General features: G+C 41.7%; 1 protein-coding gene and 1 pseudogene across 3 annotated transcripts in view; both read right to left on the bottom strand.

Moving 5' to 3' along the window:
* Positions 1–636: 636 nt before the first annotated feature.
* On the bottom strand, positions 637–4237 carry LOC100606754 (annotated as a pseudogene).
* Positions 4238–6650: 2413 nt separating this feature from the next.
* Positions 6651–21829, bottom strand: part of STON2 (stonin 2) — a 173890-nt gene continuing 158711 nt past the window's right edge. For 2 of the 3 annotated variants that reach the window (XM_030804175.1, XM_030804177.1), the window contains exons 6-8: positions 17807–19645; positions 11635–11837; positions 6651–9468 (exon numbers count right to left, since the gene is read on the bottom strand). In XM_030804175.1, the coding sequence (XP_030660035.1) occupies positions 9385–9468; positions 11635–11837; positions 17807–19645 (2126 nt within the window). In that variant the 3' untranslated portion in view covers positions 6651–9384. Of the gene's footprint in view, positions 9469–11379; positions 11838–17806; positions 19646–21829 lie in introns of those variants that run through there. The other variant, XM_030804178.1, reaches the window with a different exon arrangement.

The following is a 21829-nucleotide window of genomic DNA, read 5'->3' as shown; positions in this document are numbered from 1 at the left end:
AGCCTTCCGAGTAGGTGGGACTACAGGCACCCACTACCACGACCGGCTAATTTTTTGTATATTTTTTTCTAGTAGAGACGGGTTTTCACCGTGTTAGCCAGGATGGTCTTGATCTCCTGACCTCATGATCCGCCTGCCTTGACCTCCCAAAGTGCTGGGATTACAGGCGTGAGCCACCACGCCCAGCACTGAAAAGGGTTCCTTTCTAAGCAAAAACACCCGAACACCTTGTAACTGGAAGTCTAACCAGGCAAAACCTAGTAGCAGCAGGTACAATACTAGGGCTGTACCAAAAAGTGCAATCTCCCCCCTTAAACATAAAAGTAAAGGTGGTGAAGACAGCCAAGTGAATATTTGACCTCACCTATCTTCTGAGAAGTTTGCGTATTTTGGGCTGAAGCCATGTTGCAGAGAAAGACATTTGGTCAAAGAGTAGCCTTTGCTGTATCTGGCTGGATAAAGCTGCCATTCCCGGGCAGCCTGCTTCATGGCTGTTTTAATGGAAGCTTTGCCCCCTTATGCAAAGTACTTAAGAATTAATTCAGAAATCTTCAATTCGACTTCATAAATGACAAATACTTTAACAGCAGCTTCTCAAAAACCACCAATGGAGACAGACCACCCCTCAGTTGAGGATCACAGCTCCTTCTAGTCTGTGAGCTTCTGGCTGGACTTCTGCAGCAGCTCATTGGTCTTGGAATAAGTGCCTACATCCAAAGAACTCTCTATACGCCAACAACCAGAAGAGATGAGCCACCTGCAGTACACAGTGCCACCTCCTATCAGTGGCACTGCCCTCCTTCTAAGAGCCCGGAGCAAGAAGACAAGGCCATTCAGTTCGGATTTAGCCAGGACACAACTGCATTGGCAAATGCTCCCAGCCTCTCTCAGAATTGGCTTGATGGATCTGCACAGTGAAGATGGTGAATAGAACACCTTGTTTGGCCCACCAAGATAAATCTCCATGGCCAGGATGATCAAAACCATCTGTCTGTAGGCAGCTCTTCATACACGTTTTCCAAACTAGGCAGAGATCGCACAGGTCTTTGGACACTAAAGCAGCTTCGTGAGCTTGATAGGGTCTGTGATATGGATCCTGTCCCAGGATGACAATCTCCACACCTCCTATGTCACACATCTGGGTCCAGGTGAAGACTTGGTGTTGGGGAGGATAAACAGTGTAATGTTTTCTTTCTTCTGCAACAAATCCCATTTGTTTTATAGAATGCAGTTTTCCAAACTCTCCATTGAGGTGTTTCTCCCAACTCTCACCAAAGACCACAGGTACGTTGTGGGCACGACATCGGCTCACTGCAACCTCCGCCTCCCGGGTTCAAGCGATTCTCCTGCCTCGACCTCCTGAGTAGCTGGGATTACAGCTATGCACCACCACACCTGGCTAATTTTGTATTTTTAGTAGAGATGGGGTTTCACCATGTTGGCCAGGACGGTCTCGATCTCTTGACCTCATGATCCACCCACTTCAGCCTCCCAAAGTGCTGGGATTACGGGCATGAGCCACTGGGTCCAGCCAGCCTACCTTGAATTGACTAAATTATATCTATGACAAATTTAACTAGGATAATTAAACAAGTCATTTGTTAATTTGTCAGCTTATGATCACTAACCATATAAGCTAGGTGATTGGCCTTATATTAATAAGCATTACTTTTCATATGTCTGACTTCATTAAATTTGGCATAGTGACACTTTGTTCAAAATTTTTTTATTAATAATTCATTTTCATAGCTCAAAAAAGGATATAATCAGTAGAACAACTAAAAACAAAACCTCACCTCTACAGATAGCCAGTGTGTAGACTTTATTACATAGGCACATATTAAAAAAAAAAAAACCATAAACTGGTTTTACATAAAATTAACCACAATAGTGCAAGAGGTTACACTGAATGAGAATGGATGATGAATGATGGAAAATGCAAGGCTTGGATCAGCTGAATCATTCACTGGAGCTTGGATTCATCCATTCTGATGCACTGAAATTTATTACAGACATTACAAGAATGGAAGGTGAGGAATGGTGCTTCTCTGTCACCGCCTGGCTGAAACACTGATTTTGATTAATCTCTTGAATATGGTAGTTTTCTCCAGGTTCTTTTGTCAAGTAGACATGAAAGTTAAATGAATGCTGGCTTAAGGTCACAGGAGTTCATATCCTTCTCCTCCCTCACCCCTATACTTTAGAACTCTCACACCCAGCAGTTTGCTGTTGGGACCTGACTATACATCTGCTTTCCCAGAATGCTCTTGTAGAATACCACTGGGGTTGCTGATCCAAAGCACATGGAGGCGCAACAGTGCTTAAGGCTTCAGTCACAGTGTGGGGCTAGACAGCATCCCCAACTAGAATTGAGGGTTTGATCTGTGGGGGAACACAAGCAAGCAGGAAGAGGATGCTGGAATTCCTTACTCTGTCCAGTTGGAATCAATCCAACACATCTGACTACCACAAGTACAACCAGAAAAGAAACTAAAATTACACACTCAAACATACCACAAAAGAGATGCTATTTTGTAGCTTGTACATAGTTTAAAATTTTTTTTTAACTACAATTTGATGTTACTAAGAGACAATGAGGATGCAGAGGGGACTGTCTCTTTTCTCTCATCTGGTTTTGCCATAACTTACAAATAGTCCCAGGATGTTTACTGAGTGTCCTCCTTAATTTTTACAATATTTTATACAAAATGACATAAGACTATATATATATATACCTCATTGATTATCCTAGCATCCCCAGTACTTGGAGGGTTAGACCTACTTCTGTGTCAAGTAGCACCCAAATCCTAACATCTATTTTGGAGACCTGTCTGTGCCTCTTCACACTAACACCATTGTTCTGATGGAACTTCCAAAGAAGCATTCTACCTGATCTTCACCACCCTCTTTGATCCTCTTTTTAAGTCTGTGTGTGGAAGGCAACTACAAAATAGAGGATTTGGAAGGTTGTCTGTTTCTGTTGTCTGGGGAAATGATAAAAAAAAAAAAATGTGAAAAGGAAAAAGATGGACCAGGTGATTTTTCCAATCTTTAAAATTTAAATTTCTTGGTTCTTATAAACATAGGAAGAGTCACTGAAAGGTGGCACCAATGGATATTTTGTAAAATAACCCATAACTTTAGAGCTGGAAAGGACTAGAAGAAACAATTAATCCAACTTCCTCACTTTTTTGTCTCAGGAAACTGAAGCCCAATTGGGAAAACAGCAACTTACTTAACATAGTGATTGTCTCCATGGCTATGTCCTTTAAAGATTCACAGAAGCCCCAATTCCCCCTTAATAAATCCACTATGGCATGCCTATGAGTGACTTTAAATAAACAATCCTCAATGTCCTCGTGTCTAGCCTTTCCTCCCTTTAGGGAAGCTGTCTGCTAACACAGCACTTGACCAGAGTAGACATTTGATAAATATTTGTTGAGTTGAATTAATCCTGCCATCTATCCCTTTTTACTATGCAATCTTTATTTTTCCTAGAGCTTCTTACTTTTAACTTTAAGAGATGGCTTCTAGTTCAAGTATTTTGAGGCTTGGTACCGAATGCTGATTTGTCATCTCTCTAGATTTTACTTTTTCATATTGAAATTCTCTTTTTAGTCTGTTCTCTTATAGCTTTTGTTACATCCAATGATCATTTGCCTCTCTCCAAGCACTACCAAACTCATTGCTGTGGATAGTTTCTGCCTTTACAGGCTTAGAATTGCCAAGTTGAGAGAGGCATTCTTTTTCAATTCTCAAAACAACTAGACTTTCTCCAGCAGATTTGCTAAGGCACACTAGAAGAAATGTAAAAATCTCACATTCTTGTTTTAGTTAATAACATGGGAGAATATTACTAATACATACATTTGTTTTCTACATTTGTGGTTGCCTTATACATCTCCTTCACGTTTAATTCCTTATACACATAAATATGAGTCATGATATCTAAAGCCAGTCTCATTTAAACAAGATAAGAAATGGTGATTTGTGGGGAATTAGCACTTAGACCCTGGTAATGTTTAGAAATCATCTTTAGAAACTTGATGACAATGCCCTAATTTTATGTGAAGAGTCATCATGGTTTGAATGAGACTTGGTAGTAAAGTGTGTGAGACAGTGCATTTACAAAATGATTTTTTTTGTGGATTTAATTTTTTGTTACTTTTGTTTGAAATTCCTGTTAAATTGCATTCTGGACATGACCTAAGGCTAGCCTGTCCAACCCTTGGCCCATGACGGTTTTGAATGTGGCCCAAGACAAATTTGTAAACTTTCTTAAAACATTATGCTATTTTGGCCAGGTACGGCGGCTCATGCCTGTTATCCTAGCACTATGGGAGGCTAAGGCGGGTGGATCACCTAAGCTCAGAAGTTCAAGACTAGCTGGCCAACATAGTGAAATCCCATCTCTACTAAAAATACAAAAATTAGCCAGGCATGGTGGCGCATGCCTGTAGTCCCAGCTACTCGGGAGGTTGAGGCAGAAGAATCACTTGAACCCGGGAGGCGGAGGTTGCAGTGAGCCGATGTTGTGCCACTGCACTCTAGCCTGGGTGACAGACTGAGACTCCGTCTCAAAAAAAAGAAAAGAAAATGCTATTTTTTGGCCACGTTTTTAAAGCTCATCAGCTGTTGTTAGTGTATTTTATGTGTGACCCAAGACAATTCTTCTTCCTATGTAGCCCAGGGAAGCCAAAAGATTGGACATCCCTGACTAAGGTCTAGATATGCTGGAATTAACATATAATCCTCATTTTTAGAAGAGTTAAAGTTACCATTCCAACTGGGATAATTTCTATAAGCAGGTTAGATGGTTAGTGCTTCCTACTTAAACCAATTTAATATTCCCAAGGCTTTTAAGAAAAAACTTCAGCTCATTCTGTTTTCCCACCACTAAACTTATGGTGAAATATATATCACCTCTAAAATCATGATTTTATCTCACAAATTTTGACCTTACTATCTCAGATCTCCATCTTACTGTGGTGACAAAATAAATGCACAGTAACGGTCAGCGGTTAGTGCTGGAAGAACAAAGACCTAGTGCATGAAGACTGGTTGTGCACTCCTCTATCAAATGCTTTCTTTTCCTACTGACCATTGAAATGCGCAAGGCTCAGGCTCATAGATCTGTTTGACTTGCAGGAACAAAGCAATCAATCACCGGGACTATGGACAGCATCTATGCTACTATGCTTTGGGGCACAAAAATATTTTTCAATGTGAATGAGGTACATTGTAGTTCAAATTCAGCAGCATATTAAGTGCCTAAGTGCTGACAGGTTTTATTACTTGACTCTGGAGGCAGGAATAAAAGGAAGGCAAAATTATTTAAGTCCTTCAGGAAATAAAAGCATGCTTGCTGGCTTTATTATGAGTATTTGATGATAAGTAAGGGTTAGGTAGCCTTCGAGTCTCAGGGTCAGTATTCTTTCAGCAAACATTTATTGAATACATACTCATCTTCCTTTATTTCATGAGTATACGTTTGCCCTACCGGCAAGCATTTAAGGTGGCTGAACCCTATTATATTCCAAGCTTTATGCTAGGTGTTGGAAACACAAAAAATTATATACAGTCCTTGCTTTCATGGATCCCATTTCTCAGAAACATAAGTTTCTAGGGAAATAAACTCTTACTCCCAGCCATTGGATTTGAATAGAAATCAGTCTCATTTCAAATAAAAAATATTTTAAATCAAACAATGTTCTCAAGGATTATGAACCCTGCCAATAATGCAGGAAGGCACAGTAAGGGAAGAGCCAAATAGAAAAAATGAAACTGTCCAGATAATATTTAATATGAATGAAATGCAAACTTTTGATAAGGAATAACTAGTACTATGTCTGCAAGAGCAGACAAGGGGGATCTAATGGTCTCCCCACAAAGTGCCTCACATTGTCTTGTCTGACATGTCATAATGAGTACATTTCTTATCTTTTTGCTGTAAAGTCAAAAAGCAGGCCCTAGGCTCAAAAGAAACCACAGCTCTTGATACCACATGATATCTAATTTATGTTCCAAGAGTAATACTATGTACTGGTAAAATGAATTCATTTTTAATATTTTCACATTATTGATAACAAAGATTATTTGTGACCACACAAAAAAATAAAAAGTCCAGGTCCAGGGTGGCAAAAGTAGAATCTGCATATCCACAGGTAATCTGCCCAACTGTTTTCTATGTAGGTTATTACATAGTTAATTTGCCCACTTGTGTTTTCTATAGAAGTTATTTAAACCTAGTAAAACACTCATTACATCTAAAAATATATAGTATTATTATCCCCAAACCCCTAAATGCTACCCATAATCAGTTTCCTAAAAACAGTAGAGGGAAAACAAATTTGATGAAATTAAGATGTTAGGTTTTTAAAAATTAATAATAATTTGTGGGTCCAGCATGGCGGCTCTCGCCTGTAATCCCAGAGCTTTGGGAGACTGAGGCAGGCTTATCACCTGAGGTCAGGCATTCGAGACCGGCCTGGCCAACATGGTGAAACCCCATCTCTACTAAAAATACAAAAACTAGTGGTGCATGGTGGTGGGCACCTGTAATCCCAGCTACTCAGGAGGCTGAGGCAGGAGACTCAGGAGGCAGAGGTTGCAATGAGCTGAGATCACACCATTGCACTCCAGCCTGGGCGACAAGAGCGAAACTCTGTCTCAACAACAACAACAATAATAATAATAATAATAATTTGCTTGCAGAATATAGATAGCATAGAAGGGATTTTTCCCAACTCTTGGTTAAAAAAAAAAAAAAAAACTCCAGGTGCATGTACACAGGAAATGAGAATTTACCATGGGGGGGGCGGTGGGAAATAAGCTCCAACAAGCCATCCACATGTGATGCTAGCAGATGAGGCAGAGATCTTGACAGACTGCTAAGCCTGAGTGACTAAGGAAGGTGCTGGGATGAGCTTCATTTCCCTTGCCAACTCTCCAGTCGACTTAGATGTTCTATGAGGAATCAATCTCAAAAGCCTTTAGTACAACAGGGGAAGAGATATGCTTTGAAATTCCTTGACAAAAACCTCAAAGGAACTCCACTGTATTTCAAAGAGCATGAAAAACCACTTATGAAGAAAAAGACAAAGGAAGTTAGAGAGTCTTATTACTATTGAGACTAAACCTATATTTAGAAGGAATCTTGGTAGACATATAGACCAAATCCAATGTAAGATTCCCTTTCACAGCACGTGGGATAGGTGGTTATTTTAACCGTTGGGCATTCACAGGAACAGGAAATTTTACTAACTTAAGTCTATTCCTCTTTAGAACAACTCGTATTAGAAAATTCTTCCTTATATTGAAGCAAACATTTGTCACCTGTAAAGTTCCTCTTTGTTCTTATTTTTGCCCTTTGAAGCTACACAGAGTAAGTCTAATTCCTCTTCCTTTTTATAGCTCAACAGAAATTTCTAGGCAGCTATTGTATCATTCCCTCCTTGTCTGCATTCCCCTTCCAGCTATACCTTCTGTTCCTTCAGGGAAGCGACTCCCTTGTTCTTGCATCATCAGACCCTTTACAACCCTGGTCACATGCCTGTGGACACAATCAACTTAATTAATGTCTCTCTTAAAATATGATACCCATAATTGAACTCAACCCTCCATTTAGATATGGACTAGATAGAGGGTTAATAAAAGCATGCAAGGCTTTTATTAACACCAGCTGAATACATTAGCTTTGTGAATAGCCATGATATATTTCTGATTCAACACTGAACCTCCATTTCTGTAAGGAAATATTTCTCTATAAACTACTGTGAAACCAGGTCTTCCTAACACCGTTCCCGTCAACACCACACACATAAACACACATATCCACAAACACACACTCCACTTTGTACTTCGAGGGCTGCATTTTAAAAACCCAGAATATAGGGTTTCTCATTAATGCCTATTCAATCATCCTTTTACTTTCAGTCTTAGTTCAGATATTTCAAAATACTGTAACTATTTCTATATCCCAGTGTCAATACATATTTAGACTCCAATGATTGTTCATTGAATACATTAATCTTGAATCCATCAGCCAAAAACTGGAGATATTATTCATTTCTGCATCATCTACAAATCCAATAAAGTGTGCTTTCTGTCCCCCCACTGTATTCTTCATGGGAGAAAACACTAAGATACAAATAAGAAGCAGAGGTGAGTAGGAACAGATGAAGGAAAAGAAGATTAATTGTCCCAGAAACAGATGAAGAAAAAGAAGATGGAGTGAGCATTCTGACTCTTGGAATCAGGATATAATGTTCCCAACATTAGAAAAATATGGCTTTTCCATGTCTCAACCCTAGAGATGCCTTTTCAATCCAATCCAATACTGTGATTATCAAACTCTGAATTTTGGGGGAAAGCTCATTCAAGCTTAATTTTAAAACAGCTTTAAAAATTATCTTTGCAGCTTAAATTTCCTATAAAGTTGGGTTAAAGGGACGTGCAACTGTCTATTGGTCATGAGGTATAAAAAGAACTCCCAAACGCCCCTTACAAATGCCTCAGGTATTATATATATTTGTTTCAGGAATCAGAAGTGGACTGTATTTTTCAGTGTGAATTTGGGAATGCACTGAGATTGAATCTACCTCTTGAACTGAACGTCATCTTATATTTAATGTCTCTTCTCTCCAGAATGAAGAAAACTAAGCTTAACTTTGCCTTCCCCTCAACAGCCATTTGCAGAATGTGGGTCCATTCACAGAATTAAAAAGTCTCCTATTGTGCCTTTTTCCATTGTCTATTGTGACTCAGGATAGCAAATCCTGTGACTGAAACCTTAGAGAGACGGAAAAAGTGTTCCAATCTAAACAGTCCAGAGCCAGGAGGGAAATGTCTTGGAAACTTAACATTTAAAGAATGGAGACACCTCAAAAAGGTCTAGTAAGACCCAAAGAGGAAATTTGTTTTGCACCTTTTCTGAACCTTTTCTAGACAGAGTGAAAGAGATGGATTCTTAATTAACTTCTCAAGACTGCCTTTTCCAGAAACTTATACGAGTGACAGATGAACATCAGAAGAGAATCGTGCTAACACTGATGTGGGAGGTTCTTTTCCTGACTGTAACAGTCACAACAAACCACATACCAGTGCTGTGAGATAAGCAGAGACAAGACAAGGAGGCTTAATTATACAGTAAGCTCCAACAGTCAGGTGAACCACGTGCTTTAGGCATGACCAGAATCAAAGAGCCTCTCCAAAAGCCACCACTCTCAGGGTTTCCTGGTAAAATACAAGTAACTGCAAACAGGAAGACCTGGTACACTGTTCCCAACATGGAGTGGCCACAGCAGGTATTGACTGAAACTTCAGCTACTCAGGAAGACACCCTATCATGACTCTGGGATCAGGATTCCTTGCCGCAAGGCTTTGTCACTGCACTCCACACTCCTTGGGATTTTCCATTTCATCTCCTTCAAAGTTCGGCTTCAAACTCTTTTTTTGCTCAATTTCCACCTGCCAAGAATAGAAGTTGGAGATAAAAATCAAAAAGAAGAGAAAAAGCATGCAAATAAATAAATAAACCAAAACTCCTTAGGTACTTTGAGATTTCTTATAATTTTGCTAACATTTTGGGCTTTAGCCACATTGGAGCTACTGGCCCTGAGTACTCATGTCCCACTCTTTGCACATGTTCTTTAATTGGTCTGTAATTCCCTTTCCCTCATGGTCCACCAGGAAAATTCTTATTCTTTGCCTTGTACATTTGGTCAAAGGTCACCCCTTCTGTGAAGCTATTTTTGACTTATTAAGTAGACTTAGGTACTTCTCTCTGTGAATATTTCCACTGTATCTTGCACACCTGTCTGGCTCCACTATACCATGGGCTCCACAAGACAGGGGCAGGATCTTGTTCAATATTTTATGCAATAATGTAGGAATACAGTGGGCAATCGACAAAGATTTATCAAATGAATTAATTCCTTTGTAATTGACTGTTTGTACCCCCTCAATACTTTTTTTTTTTTTTTTTTTGAGTCGGGGTCTCATTCTGTTACCCAGACCAGAGTGCAGTGGCGCAATCTTGGCTCACAGCTCACCGCAACCTCCACTTCCCGGGCTCAAGTGATTCTCCTGCCTCAGCCTCTAGAGTAGCTAAGATTACAGGCATGCACCACCATGCTTGGCTAATTTTTGAATTTTTAGTGGGGACAGGGTTTCACCATATTGGCCAGGCTGGTCTTGAATTCCTGACCTCAAATGATCCACCTGCCTTGGCCTCCCAAAGGTCTGGGATTACAGCCATGAGCCACAGCACCTGGCCACCTCCAATACTTTCTCTCTTTAGAAAACCTCCAAACTGATAAATACTGGAATGTTTACAGTTTTACCACATCTTCTGCACAATACTGTCGCTGTAATTATCAAGAAATTAATAGATTAATCTTTGAAAGTAATACATCTCAACCAAAATCTTTGATAGCTCAGGCAAGGAATTCTTTGAGCTCAGGGTTCAGGTTGCTCCTCTCAGCACCACTTTGGATATTTATGACGCTTGACCTACCGGGTAATGATTCATTCAACATACGTCAGGTTTGAGGGAGGTGCTATTTTTTTCCTAGCCACAAGATGGAGTGTTTGTTCCCTTTGGTAGTTAAATATTTTAGCCCACACAACTAAGGAAACATTTAGAGGAAAAATAAATCACCATATAAATCCAAGGATATTATTATAAATAGAAAACCACTTTGCAAAATCCTTCTTTAACAAACTCCCTTTCCAATCGTTGGCATTTAATCTCCTATTGAATTTCTAACTCCCCAGGAAAGTATCACTTTCTATTTATGGCAGAAAACTCAAACTTTCATGATTGCTTCCACAGCCCTGACCCTGTTACTATTATAAACGTTTGCTTGGCTTTTGAGTTTTGTCCTGTTACAGCCCAGTACCCAGGTCATGTGTGTCCTAACTTTGTTCAGGTCTACTTCATCAACTCTAACTGAAGCATATGCTTTGGGATAGCATTTTCTCCCCTCCATTTCCAAGCTCACTACTCTGTGATATAAATTATATTGCAAATGAATAATAACAACTCCTTTACCCCATTACTTTTTCTTTTTTTGAGACACAGTCTCGCTCTATCACTCAGGCTGGAGTACAGCTGTGCAATCACGGCTCACTGCAGCTCAACCTCCCAGACTCAAGTGATCCTCCCACCTCAGTCTCCTGAGTAGCCGGACTACACGCACATACCACCATACCTGGCTAATTTTGTACTTTTTATAGAGATGGGGTTTCGCCATGTTAGCCGGGCTGGTCTTGAACTCCTGAACTCAAGTAATCGGCCCACCTCCACCTCCCAAAGTGCTGAGATTACAGGTGTGAGCCACTGTGCCTGGCCCCCATTATTCTTTTTGTTGTCATTGCTCATAATGACAGAAAGACATTATATTCTCTTTGATGAGCCTCTTTATTTTTCTCCAACCTTTCTCTCATCCACTAGCCAGATCATGCATTTAAATCAGAGCAGACACATCCACAGCTATGTATGGTGAACTTCCTCTAAGGCAGTAAGAGGTTACCAGGCGAACATAGTAAGCATGGCTAAAAGGAATAAGAGGGGGAGGTAGTGGGGCGAACAAATGGAGTTGGAAGCATTAGCCAGATGCTTCCCAAGGCTACCTGGTAGCTGTAGTGTGCAGAATAATTGACCCACTTCCTGACATCAGTCTTGTCTTCCACGGAGATAGATCTCACACTGGCTTTGGAGGCAGAAGTTGTGGGCATGCTGAACTCGACATTCACATGACTGGCAAATCTGGAAGGCACTTCCCGGTCAGAGCCGAGTTCAAGGTGGCAAAAGAAACAGTGTGGGTGACCGGAAGCTATGAAAGAAAGACAATTGAGAGATCAGATTATTTGGGGAGAAAGTGGAAGGAGCAGCCAAAGGAGCCACTTCAGTAATAAAGGAGGCCTGCGGGCTCGGCACCTGGCAGCCTTTCAGAGGGTCCAGTGTTGAGCACGAGGATCCACCTGGCTCAGCAGAATTCACGCTCCTGTGTGCCTCAGCCCCTTGATATAACTCCATCGGATTCTAGCAGCCTGGTATCCTAGCAATAAAACCCAAGGCCTGAGAAACAGGGGCCATCCTCCCTGCTCAAGTGAGAGTGATATGTGAACACAGCCCCAACACTAAGAAATAAGGAGTAAGGATGTGAAGAATGGAATGGAAGGGATCAGCACTTAGCACCTAATAAAATATCAATGACAGCTTCCTGGGGCAAATCATTGCTTTCCTTTGAAGAATGAATTGATTTTCTTAACAGCATTTCATACTTTCAAAATGCTTTTGGCATGCTTTTGTGGGTGCATGATATATGTAAATGACAAGGACTTTATAAATAGCACATAGATATTAGGGAAGCATATGGTACACTAGACAAAACACCAACCAACAGAACACCTGGGTTGGACTTCCAGCTCCCCTACTAAGCAGCAGAGCTTCTGCCCTCAAGTCCTTTATACTCTCCAGGCCTCAATTCCTCCTCTGTAAAGTGGGGAGATTAGGGTACAAGGGGTAAAGAGGGAGAAGTACAACAGGGTGGGCTGGTCAATGCCAGGCACAGTCCCTTGCTGCTCCTTAATTCTGTACATCTATGGGTAATTCCACTATACTCGTGATGGCAAACTTTGGGTTTGATTTTCACTTGAGAATTGTTATTGAGATTTTTGAGGAAAAAGATAACTTAGTTCTGTGACTGTAACCACTGAAACATCATTGTCATTCATCTGCCATACAGGAAACATTGAAGCACCCTATGCCTTGTTCTATGTTAAACCTTTTACACAGATTCTCTCTTTGAGTCTTCAGTACGATCCTTTGAGGTCAGAATGTTACCTTCATTTTATAGTTGAGGAAACTAAGGCTTAGGGAAGTAAAATGAGCTACCCACGGTCACAGCTAGAAAGTGGCAGAGCTAAAAACTGAACCTAGTGGGAGGCCGAGGTCAGGAGATCGAGACCATCCTGGCTAACACAGTGAAACCCCATCTCTACTAAAAATACAAAAAATTAGCCAGGCGTGGTGGCGGCCGCCTGTAGTCCCAGCTACTCGGGAGGCTGAGGCAGGAGAATGGTGTAAACCTTGGAGGCAGAGCTTGCGGTGAGCCGAGATTGCGCCACTGCACTCCAGCCTGGGGGACACAGTGAGACTTCATCTCAAAAAAAAAAAAAAAAACTGAACCTAGCAGCCTGACTCCAGAGTATTCTTAACCACTCTGTCTGAGTCATAACCTCATGGTCCCCAAAACACAAGACCAAGTTTGCAGGGTGACAGGGGTAGAGGGGGATTGAGCTGTAAGAACCCCCATATAGCAACTAGCTAAACAACATGAAATGACCTTGCCTTAATTATGTAACTGAAACAGCCCCTTAGTTATCCCAGTTTCCACAAACAAACAATTCCAATGTTCTTTATTGGTCTGGCCAGGACTTTTCAATCTCAGCGAGTGACGACATACACACCCACTCTCCAAGGAAAACATTAGATAGTGAAATATTTGTTTTGCTGTTTCACAAACGTAACATATTTCAGTGGTTAGTTCTAAAGAGTAATGCTTTGGAATATTGAAAAATTTGCACTGATTTTAGGAAAAGAATTTAAGTAAGATACATATAACAGTAAAAATTAAAGTAATTGAAAATGAATCCACTGAATGTTTTTAAATTGTGTGCCACAGATGTAATTATACAGCTATCATTTATGGGACATTTATTACAGGCCAGATACTGTGCTAAGCCCTTAAAAGCATTATCTCATTTCATTCTGAATGAACTAGTTATTAATAACCCTATTTTATAGATGAAAAAAATTAGGTTTCTCTGAGAGGGTTAAGTAAATTGCCCGAGGTCACACAGCCGTTAAGTGGTAGGGCTGGAAATAAGATTCAGAGATGACTCTGCCTTCAAACTATGTCCTAAATTCTTCTCAATATATTGCTGTGAAATTAGATCACAACAAAGTATACAGATCCATCTCTTAATTTAATAGCAACTTGGACAACTCTTTTAATCTAATTACACTTATTTTGCACATTGTTGGAATATAGAGAAATCTTTCCTTTCTACACAACTGATTCCCTCCTTTCACTCCACCAACGTGTACTCACAGCAAATTCTGAAAGCAGCATTCTTTACTAGAATCCTAGCATCAACTCTCAGATGGGTAAGGGTGGTGGACAGTTAAGGAAGTTCAATTTTGAAAGCTATTATGATTTAATTCATAGTAATGTATTAAATAAGTCCACACATTCTGTCATTTTCCTTGATGAGGTTGAAAAAATTCAGATTTTTAAAATTTCCCATACAAGGATGAACATATTGGGACTGTTTTCCCTTCACCTGGTCTAATGAGAAGGGGGATTCCTGCAAAGAAAGCCACTTACGCAGGACAGAACGTTTTATTTCCTGGCAGATGATCTGTGGAAGCAGCAGGACTTGTTTTGGTGCCTTCTAAGATTAAGAAAAACTCTTGGGATGAAGGTGGGAGGGGTTCTTGGAGAGCTCAGAGAGGGGAGCTGCCCACGTATGTGGCTGGGCTGGGCCAGGCTGGGCTGGGCCCCGCCGGCAGGAGGGAATCACATTGGAATTCAAAGGTAGCTGCTTGATCTCTTGGTGGCTGGGACTGGGACAAGCCTGCTGTGGCTATAGGCTAGAGATGCCAGCAACACAAGGGTGCTGACCTGCTGGCCTCTGCTGCCTGGGGTTTGACTGCCCTGCCCACTGGAGCCTGGGAATGCAGGGCCACTGTAGGCAGGAACGTGTGAGGAGAGCTAGGCTTCCAGCTAGCTGGGCCTTTGACCTTAGCTGAGCCCTAGCTTCCTTAAAGAAGGTTAAGGATTACGAAAAATAACCTGTACAAAGCACCTTCTCAGGGCTGTCTGAACACGTAGACAGAAGAGCCCAGGAAAGGGCTATTACTAAAAGATAACCATCAATTCTCTGGGTTCCCAGATGGAACACTGCAAGGGAGGGCAGGAGCTGGGCACAGTGAATACCAGCAATGAATGAGAACTTACATTCTGTCTGGAATTGAGATCCTATACACCTCAAGTTTCCAAAAAAGGGTGCTGTCCATTTCCTGAACTGGTATGGAAACATACCATTGGCTAGAGAAGTATAAGAAGCCTCTTTTTGGGGTTTCACTATTGAAAATATTGTTACATAACCATGACAGCAAAAGCAGTAATGGGGCAAGGCTGTGAGGATTTAAGTAAGAAACATCAACAGATATCCTTATGCTGTGCTATATTTCAAAAATCTTCCACAAAGGAGGTTCCAGCAATCTGGAAACAGATATGTAAAACAGCATATAAACTGCATTTACTTGCCCTTGGGCCAACAGAACACTCTGCTGGGAATCATTAAGGAGAGTGTTTGCTGAAGGCCTGGTTTTGCTTTTTCCCTGTCCTGTATCCATCCTCCCTCTCTTCTGGTAGCAGTCTTTTTCTTTCTCTCCTTTTGGGAAGTAATCTTCCCCAGTGCTACATGTTGTCTTGGTGGTCATGTCAGTCAAAATGCACTCCTCTCCCCTAGTCTCTTGAGCCAAGTTGCAAAAGAACAAAAAATAGGGCCGGGTGCAGTGCCTCAGGCCTGTAATCCCGGCACTTTGGGAGTACGAGGCAGGCGGATCACCTGAGGTCAGGAGTTTGAGACCAGTCCGGCCAACATGGTGAAAACCTGTCTCTACTAAAAATACAAAAATTTAGCTACTCAGGAGACTGATGCAGGAGAATCGCTTGAACCCAGGAGGTGGAAGTTGCAGTGAACTGAGATCGCGCCACTGCACTTCAGCCTGGGCAACACAGCAAGACTTCATTTCAAACAAAAACAAAAACAAGAACAAAAAATAGTCTGTGATGATTTGTCCTAAGGCTACATGCTGAGGAGACATCCATTAGTCTCTATGACAGAGCTACTCTAGTGCTGTCTTTCTAAAGTCTTCTTCATCAGTCTTTTCCTCAGGTCTCTGAGCTATCCCATCCAATAATTTGTTTTGTTGCTTAAGGTAGCCAATAAGTCTTTGTTGCTTATAATAATAAAAAAAAAAAACCTTCATGCAGTACTTTTAAATGTTTGGGAGAAATAACTTTGAAACAAATAGATACGTTTGTACACACTGGAAAAACTGCAAATATCTGTTCTTCTGGTGGAAATTATTTCAATATTTGTGTCTATTTGGCTTCATCTACCAGGAGGCACCAGTGATATATTAAGAAAAGGATCCTGGATGTGACTGCATGACTCTCTAGATACGTCACATCACCTTCCTGACCTTAATTTTCTCATCTATAAATAACTTGACTAAGTTATCCAAGGTCCCTTCCAGCCTGAAAATCCCGTAATTCCATGGTTGTCTCTTTCCAAGGGCTTCCGTGTCAAAGGAGAGTTCAGGGTTTTCTCTCTTCCTCTGTCAAGTCAGAGGGGCCCCGTGGATAAGGTAGAAGTTACAGTGCTACCACCAGCAGAAGACAGTGCTGGTTTCAGGGGAAATGAATAAGCAGGCACAGAGAGGAACACTTGGTTTTAAAAATTCTGTCAGTTTAGAAGTAGGGAGTAGCAAAACCAGCCTCAAACACAGAGGTCCAATTGTCTCTTCAGTTTGCACAGCTATACCCAGTGTCTGATACAGAACGCCCTGGTGTGTGTCCACTCCCTGGATTGCCTGGGGAGCTGGCCCGATCATATTGCCATCTGCCATCACATTGCATTACACTTAGGATGTAATAATACAGCCACTCCACACTCAGAGCGGGAGAGGAAGACTGAACACACTGCTAGGATTTATAGTGAGAATGGAAGAAAGGATAGCCACATAAGAGAAAGCCATTACAATCAAGAGTTTTTCCAAACCTTATTCTTTTTGCTCAGCTAGCATATCCACTTTTCTTAACAGATGGGCAAAGTGTATTCTAAACAAGGAAAGAAGGGGTTTAAAGGCTTACAAGATCATGGGCTTGCTGCCTACCACTGGGGTCACCCAGACATACTCTAAGAAATATGTGTATTAGTGCTGGTTTGACTGCTCCCTCATTTTGTCATTTCACTAAATCTCACGGGACCCACGGGGGAAGTAATTGCCTTCTGGACTCACTCAAGCACAAAAGCATCCCTGATAGCTGTGAGCAGCCCAGCTAGGGCTGGTAAGCATTTTTTTGTTTGTCTAAATAAAACATTCTTTTCTTTATATTTTGTCTGCTAGAATTCTGGCCCTTTTAGAAATTCATGTCCTAGCTGGATCTTCAGTCTGATTGAAGGCCACTTTTCTTTCCCATCCCCCAGTCCCAGAGCCAAATTCTGAACATGAGATATTATGACTGACAGGCCTTGCACAGGGTAGCTGGAGTCATAAAATTAACCTCTCAGTGTATTGTCCATGATTGGCCATAAACTGGCCCTTTAACCTACATCGAGGGCAGTGTGAGAAAGATGTCTCTTCAGAAGCCATCTAGAAATGAATCACTTCCAGCACCACAGCTAATATGTTAATGAGTCCCCAAAGAATATAAATTCAGAAGCTGCCCTGAAAAGCTGCTTAGCAGCTCAGCTGAGAAGAATAATCCCTAGTTTTATGGAAGATGTGTGATAATGAGAGGATGAAAAAGACAGAGTGAACTGGGTCACTATAAGCATTACTTACCTTGCTCAATTATTTTTACTTTTCTGGTCCCACTCCCCCTCCATCACCACTCCCATCACACAACAAAAACAAGCACTTCATACAGGATGTGGAACTTTGATCTCAGCTTTTTCACAACTGTATGTTTGTTTTCACAGAAGAGGAACCACCACCCACCTGAGTTTTTGTCGGGCAGTCGGTTTATCCTCCACACAATGGAGTTGAAGGCATGCTCGTACTTGGCAGTTCCCAGAGTTACTCTCATGACAGGCTCAGAGCCAGAAACACTAGTGGAGCCAAAACTTGCCCCCCGGTTCACTTTGGCTTTCAAAGACTTTTCCCCCAGGACACTTTCCCTGCGGAAGTTTTTCACCCACTCAATGGGCACAGGGTAACGGATCATCACATTCTCACAGGGAACCTGAGTGAGGGGGTCACGATTGGCGGAGAAGCCAGTTGACATCCTCAGCCAGCTCTGCACCTCCACCTCTGCCCCATTGACACTTGCGGCCGTCCTGAGTGTGAAAGGCAAGGTCTTCTCAGCAAACACTGTCCTAAACCGCATTAGCTCAAACCGGCACGCATCCAAAGGGTTGAACAGAATGACCCGTGAGTTGTGGAAAACATCCTCATCCACACACCCGTGGAAACGGCACTCATGGAGCTTGATCCACTTTGTGGTGGTGGTGGGCATGATGTCTTGCCTCAAAACTATTTCATTCCCTTTGACGAGGATGTCATTGAGGCCCAGGCGGCACTCTGCAAGCCCAGACAGGAAACTCAGGATGTGGATCCGCGTCAAGACATGGTGCTGGAGAATCTGGTTGTCTCCTTTGCTCACAATGCCAGAGAATTCATCTCTGACATCCACTGTAATCTCCTCTTCAAGGTAGTTCAGGCCAACTGTGCTCAAGTCCATTGACAACACTGGCAGATCCATGAGACGGTCCTGAACTGCATGGATGAAACTCAGGAAGTCATCGTAATTGGTGGTGCCCAGCTTAATCACCTGTTCCCTCTCTGCTGTGTGGGCCACAGCAGGTTTGGGCTGGTATTTCTTCTTCTCCTTATAGGTGACACGGTCTATCCGCAAGCTGTGGATTCTGCCATTCTCATCATAGTTTTGAAGCCGGGGTTCTGAAATCTCATGACACATCTCCAGCTTGAACTCACGGAATGGTTTTTCTAGGCCCTGCTCATAATACAGCTGCAGGTAACCAGTGTCTGTCAGTTTGATGTAGATCGGTCCCCAGTGCCTGGACGACATGATGTTTTTCTTCTCAGGGATCCTCAACATCATTGGCCACCCATCACGAGGCTGGGACCGTGATGATCCAGGTGGGTGAGCATCTAGTTCAATCCAGGCTACTGGGTCATCATCAGGTAAAGTTGCACTGCCAAAGTGATCAGGGTCATCAATTTGGAGTTGTTTGAGTTTTTCAACAGCATCAGAGTGTGATTGGGTTTTGCTTGAATCATCAAAACTGATGGCATCCTGGTAGATGACAATGAGGGAATCTCTTTGGCTTTTGCCCGTGGTACTGGAAATGGAACTGTTTTGGGAGCGCCTCTCCTGCTCCTCAAAGAAAGCGCTGAAAGGGTTGATAGGGGAGGGCTGTACATCCTGCAGAGTCTCATTCAGGAAAGGGTTGGTTGCCCTCCAAGGTGGAGCCTCAGTTACAGAAGGCGTGCGGTTTAAAGAGGAAATGTCCAGCTTCTGAACTTTGGAGAAGTTCATCAAAGTGCTCTTGGGACGGTCCCTCTTCTTAAATGATCCCATTGAATTATAAGGTACATCTGGGATCACAGATGCACTTTGTGGTGTATTTGGCTTCAGAGGAGAGGTGACTGGTGGTAAAGGGCAGCTGACTTCATTGTCATCAAAGGTGACCCAGCTAGGAAAACGAGCAGAGGTCACTGGAGGGGCAGGGTGCCCATTCATGGCTGGACTGCTGGCCTGCCAGCTGATAGCCTCCATCTCTACTTCTTCATCTTCTTGAAGTGAGGAGGAATTGTCTAAAAGGAAAAGGGAACATATGAGCTACTGTTCAGGGGCTCTAGAGGTAAGGAAAACTGAAGTATGGGAATGAGGGATTACTAGAATTTTAACTGGAATCCAGTACATTATTCCAAAGCAGCTCATTACCTGTTTCAAGTGCTTAGTCTGGGCATAGATCTCACATTTTTGTAATGAGCACCCCAGAGGAGCTATCACAGTAAGTGCAATAAGAACACAATGGCTATATCAATACAGAAGTATTGACTGGTAGTACCAAGGTCTCTTGCAATTTATATACTCTTCCTTATTTTATAAAAGCTTCTGGAATAGATGTTTTCTGTACTTAGCTTTAAGGAATGTATTCTTAATTTTTAAACATTGAAAACCATCTCATATAAAATGATATAAGCTCATCTCACTGAAAAAAAAACAAGTTATCTTCTGTAAGTGATAATATGATTATAAATAATATTCTTGGTGGGATTTTAACTAAACATAATGAATAAATATTAAAGACAAACAGTTAACCCTCTTAATATTCAGTAAGTTCATACATGTGAATAAGAAAAACACAAAAACGCCAATAGAAGTCTGAGTGAAGAACATAAACAGACAACTCATGAAAGAGAAACTAAAAAATGTCTAGTAAGTATGTGAAAAATATCCAATCTCACTAGTAATAAGAAAAACGGCCGGGCGCAGGGGCTCATGCCTGTAATCCCAGCACTTTGGGAGGCCGAGGCGGACAAATCACGAGGTCACAAGTTTGGGACCAGCCTGGCCAACATGGTGAAACCCAGTGTCTACTAAAAATACAAAAAAATTAGCTGGGCATAGTGGCGGGCACCTGTTATCCCACCTACTTGGGAGGCTGAGGCAGGAGAATCACTTGAACCCAGGAGGCGGAGATTGCAGTGAGCGGAGATCGCGCCACTGTACTCCAGCCTGGGCAACAGAGCGAGACTCCGTCTCAAAAATGAAAAATGAAAATAAAAAAAAATCAGTGAAGATTTTGAAAGATTTTAGTGCTCAATGAGGGTAAAGGTGCCATAATAGGAGCACTAAGTGGACACCTAATGAAACTGTAAGTTGCAACAGATGCTCTGAAAAGAGATTGGGCAATTTATATTAAGGATCTTAACACATGTTCATAAACAATAACAGTAATTCTACCCTAAGAAAATAAATCTAAATTATGAACCAAGTTTGAAGAACAGAGATGTCCATTTATTTTGGCATTATTTATAATAGGGAAAAATATTTAAAATATTCAACAATTGGGTGAGTGTTAAGAAACTGAAGCCTACAATAAAACCCACCCACTAAAATGTTTACAAGTAGGCAGTATATCAGGAGGAAATGCTCATGATATAATGTCCTTTTTTTCTCTAAAATATTTTTCCATCTTGAAGTTCATTTTTTATGATAAAAAGGTTATTACAAATAAAACTCCACTTTAGCAGGGCCTTCAAGGAAGGAGATACAGGACTTGGGTTTGATGAGGGAAAGATCTAAACTTTTTCAGTAACCTAAGGACCATGGGTATCTGCTGGGGCTGTGGGAAAGGAGGGGAAATGAGGCTTTTAGCAAGGAGGAATGAATTCTGATGAAGGAACAGCACAGACAACAAATGTGTGCATATAGTAGGTACTCAATAAGGTTTTTTGATTAAATAAGTGAGAGAAGAAATTTTGCTTTAGAGTAGCTCTTCCATTCTCTACGTCTCTGCAGGAATGTGTATAGGGGATCTCTGCTACCATCCTACCCACTGTTTCTATGGCCAGTTGTTTGGAATCAAAGGCAAATGGATACTCAAATGACGGAGTTTTCTGACCACCTCACTACACCTTCATGCGTATCACATCCAACCACACCCATCAGCAATGCTGCACATAATTGCACATGCAATTATACAAGGATGGGATGCTGGCTGGCTTGTCATCCATCTTTCCAAGTAATTTATTCAAACAGACAGCAGTTCTCTCAAATGAAAACATAAGTTTGAAAATGTAGGCTAGGCCGGGCACGGTGGCTCACGCCTGTAATCGCAGCACTTTGGGAGGCTGAGGCAGGCAGATCACTTGAGGTCAGGAGTTCAAGACCAGCCTGGCCAAAATGGTGAAACCCTGTCTCTACTAAAAATACAAAAATTAGCTGGGCATGGTGGCACAAGCCTGTAATCTAGCTATCCGGGAGGCTGA

This window comes from Nomascus leucogenys, chromosome 22a (genome assembly GCF_006542625.1).
Source record: "Nomascus leucogenys isolate Asia chromosome 22a, Asia_NLE_v1, whole genome shotgun sequence".
Taxonomy (NCBI): domain Eukaryota; kingdom Metazoa; phylum Chordata; class Mammalia; order Primates; family Hylobatidae; genus Nomascus; species Nomascus leucogenys.
The sequence above is the reverse complement of the archived record's forward strand: the minus strand, read 5'-3'. Positions and strand labels throughout refer to the sequence as shown.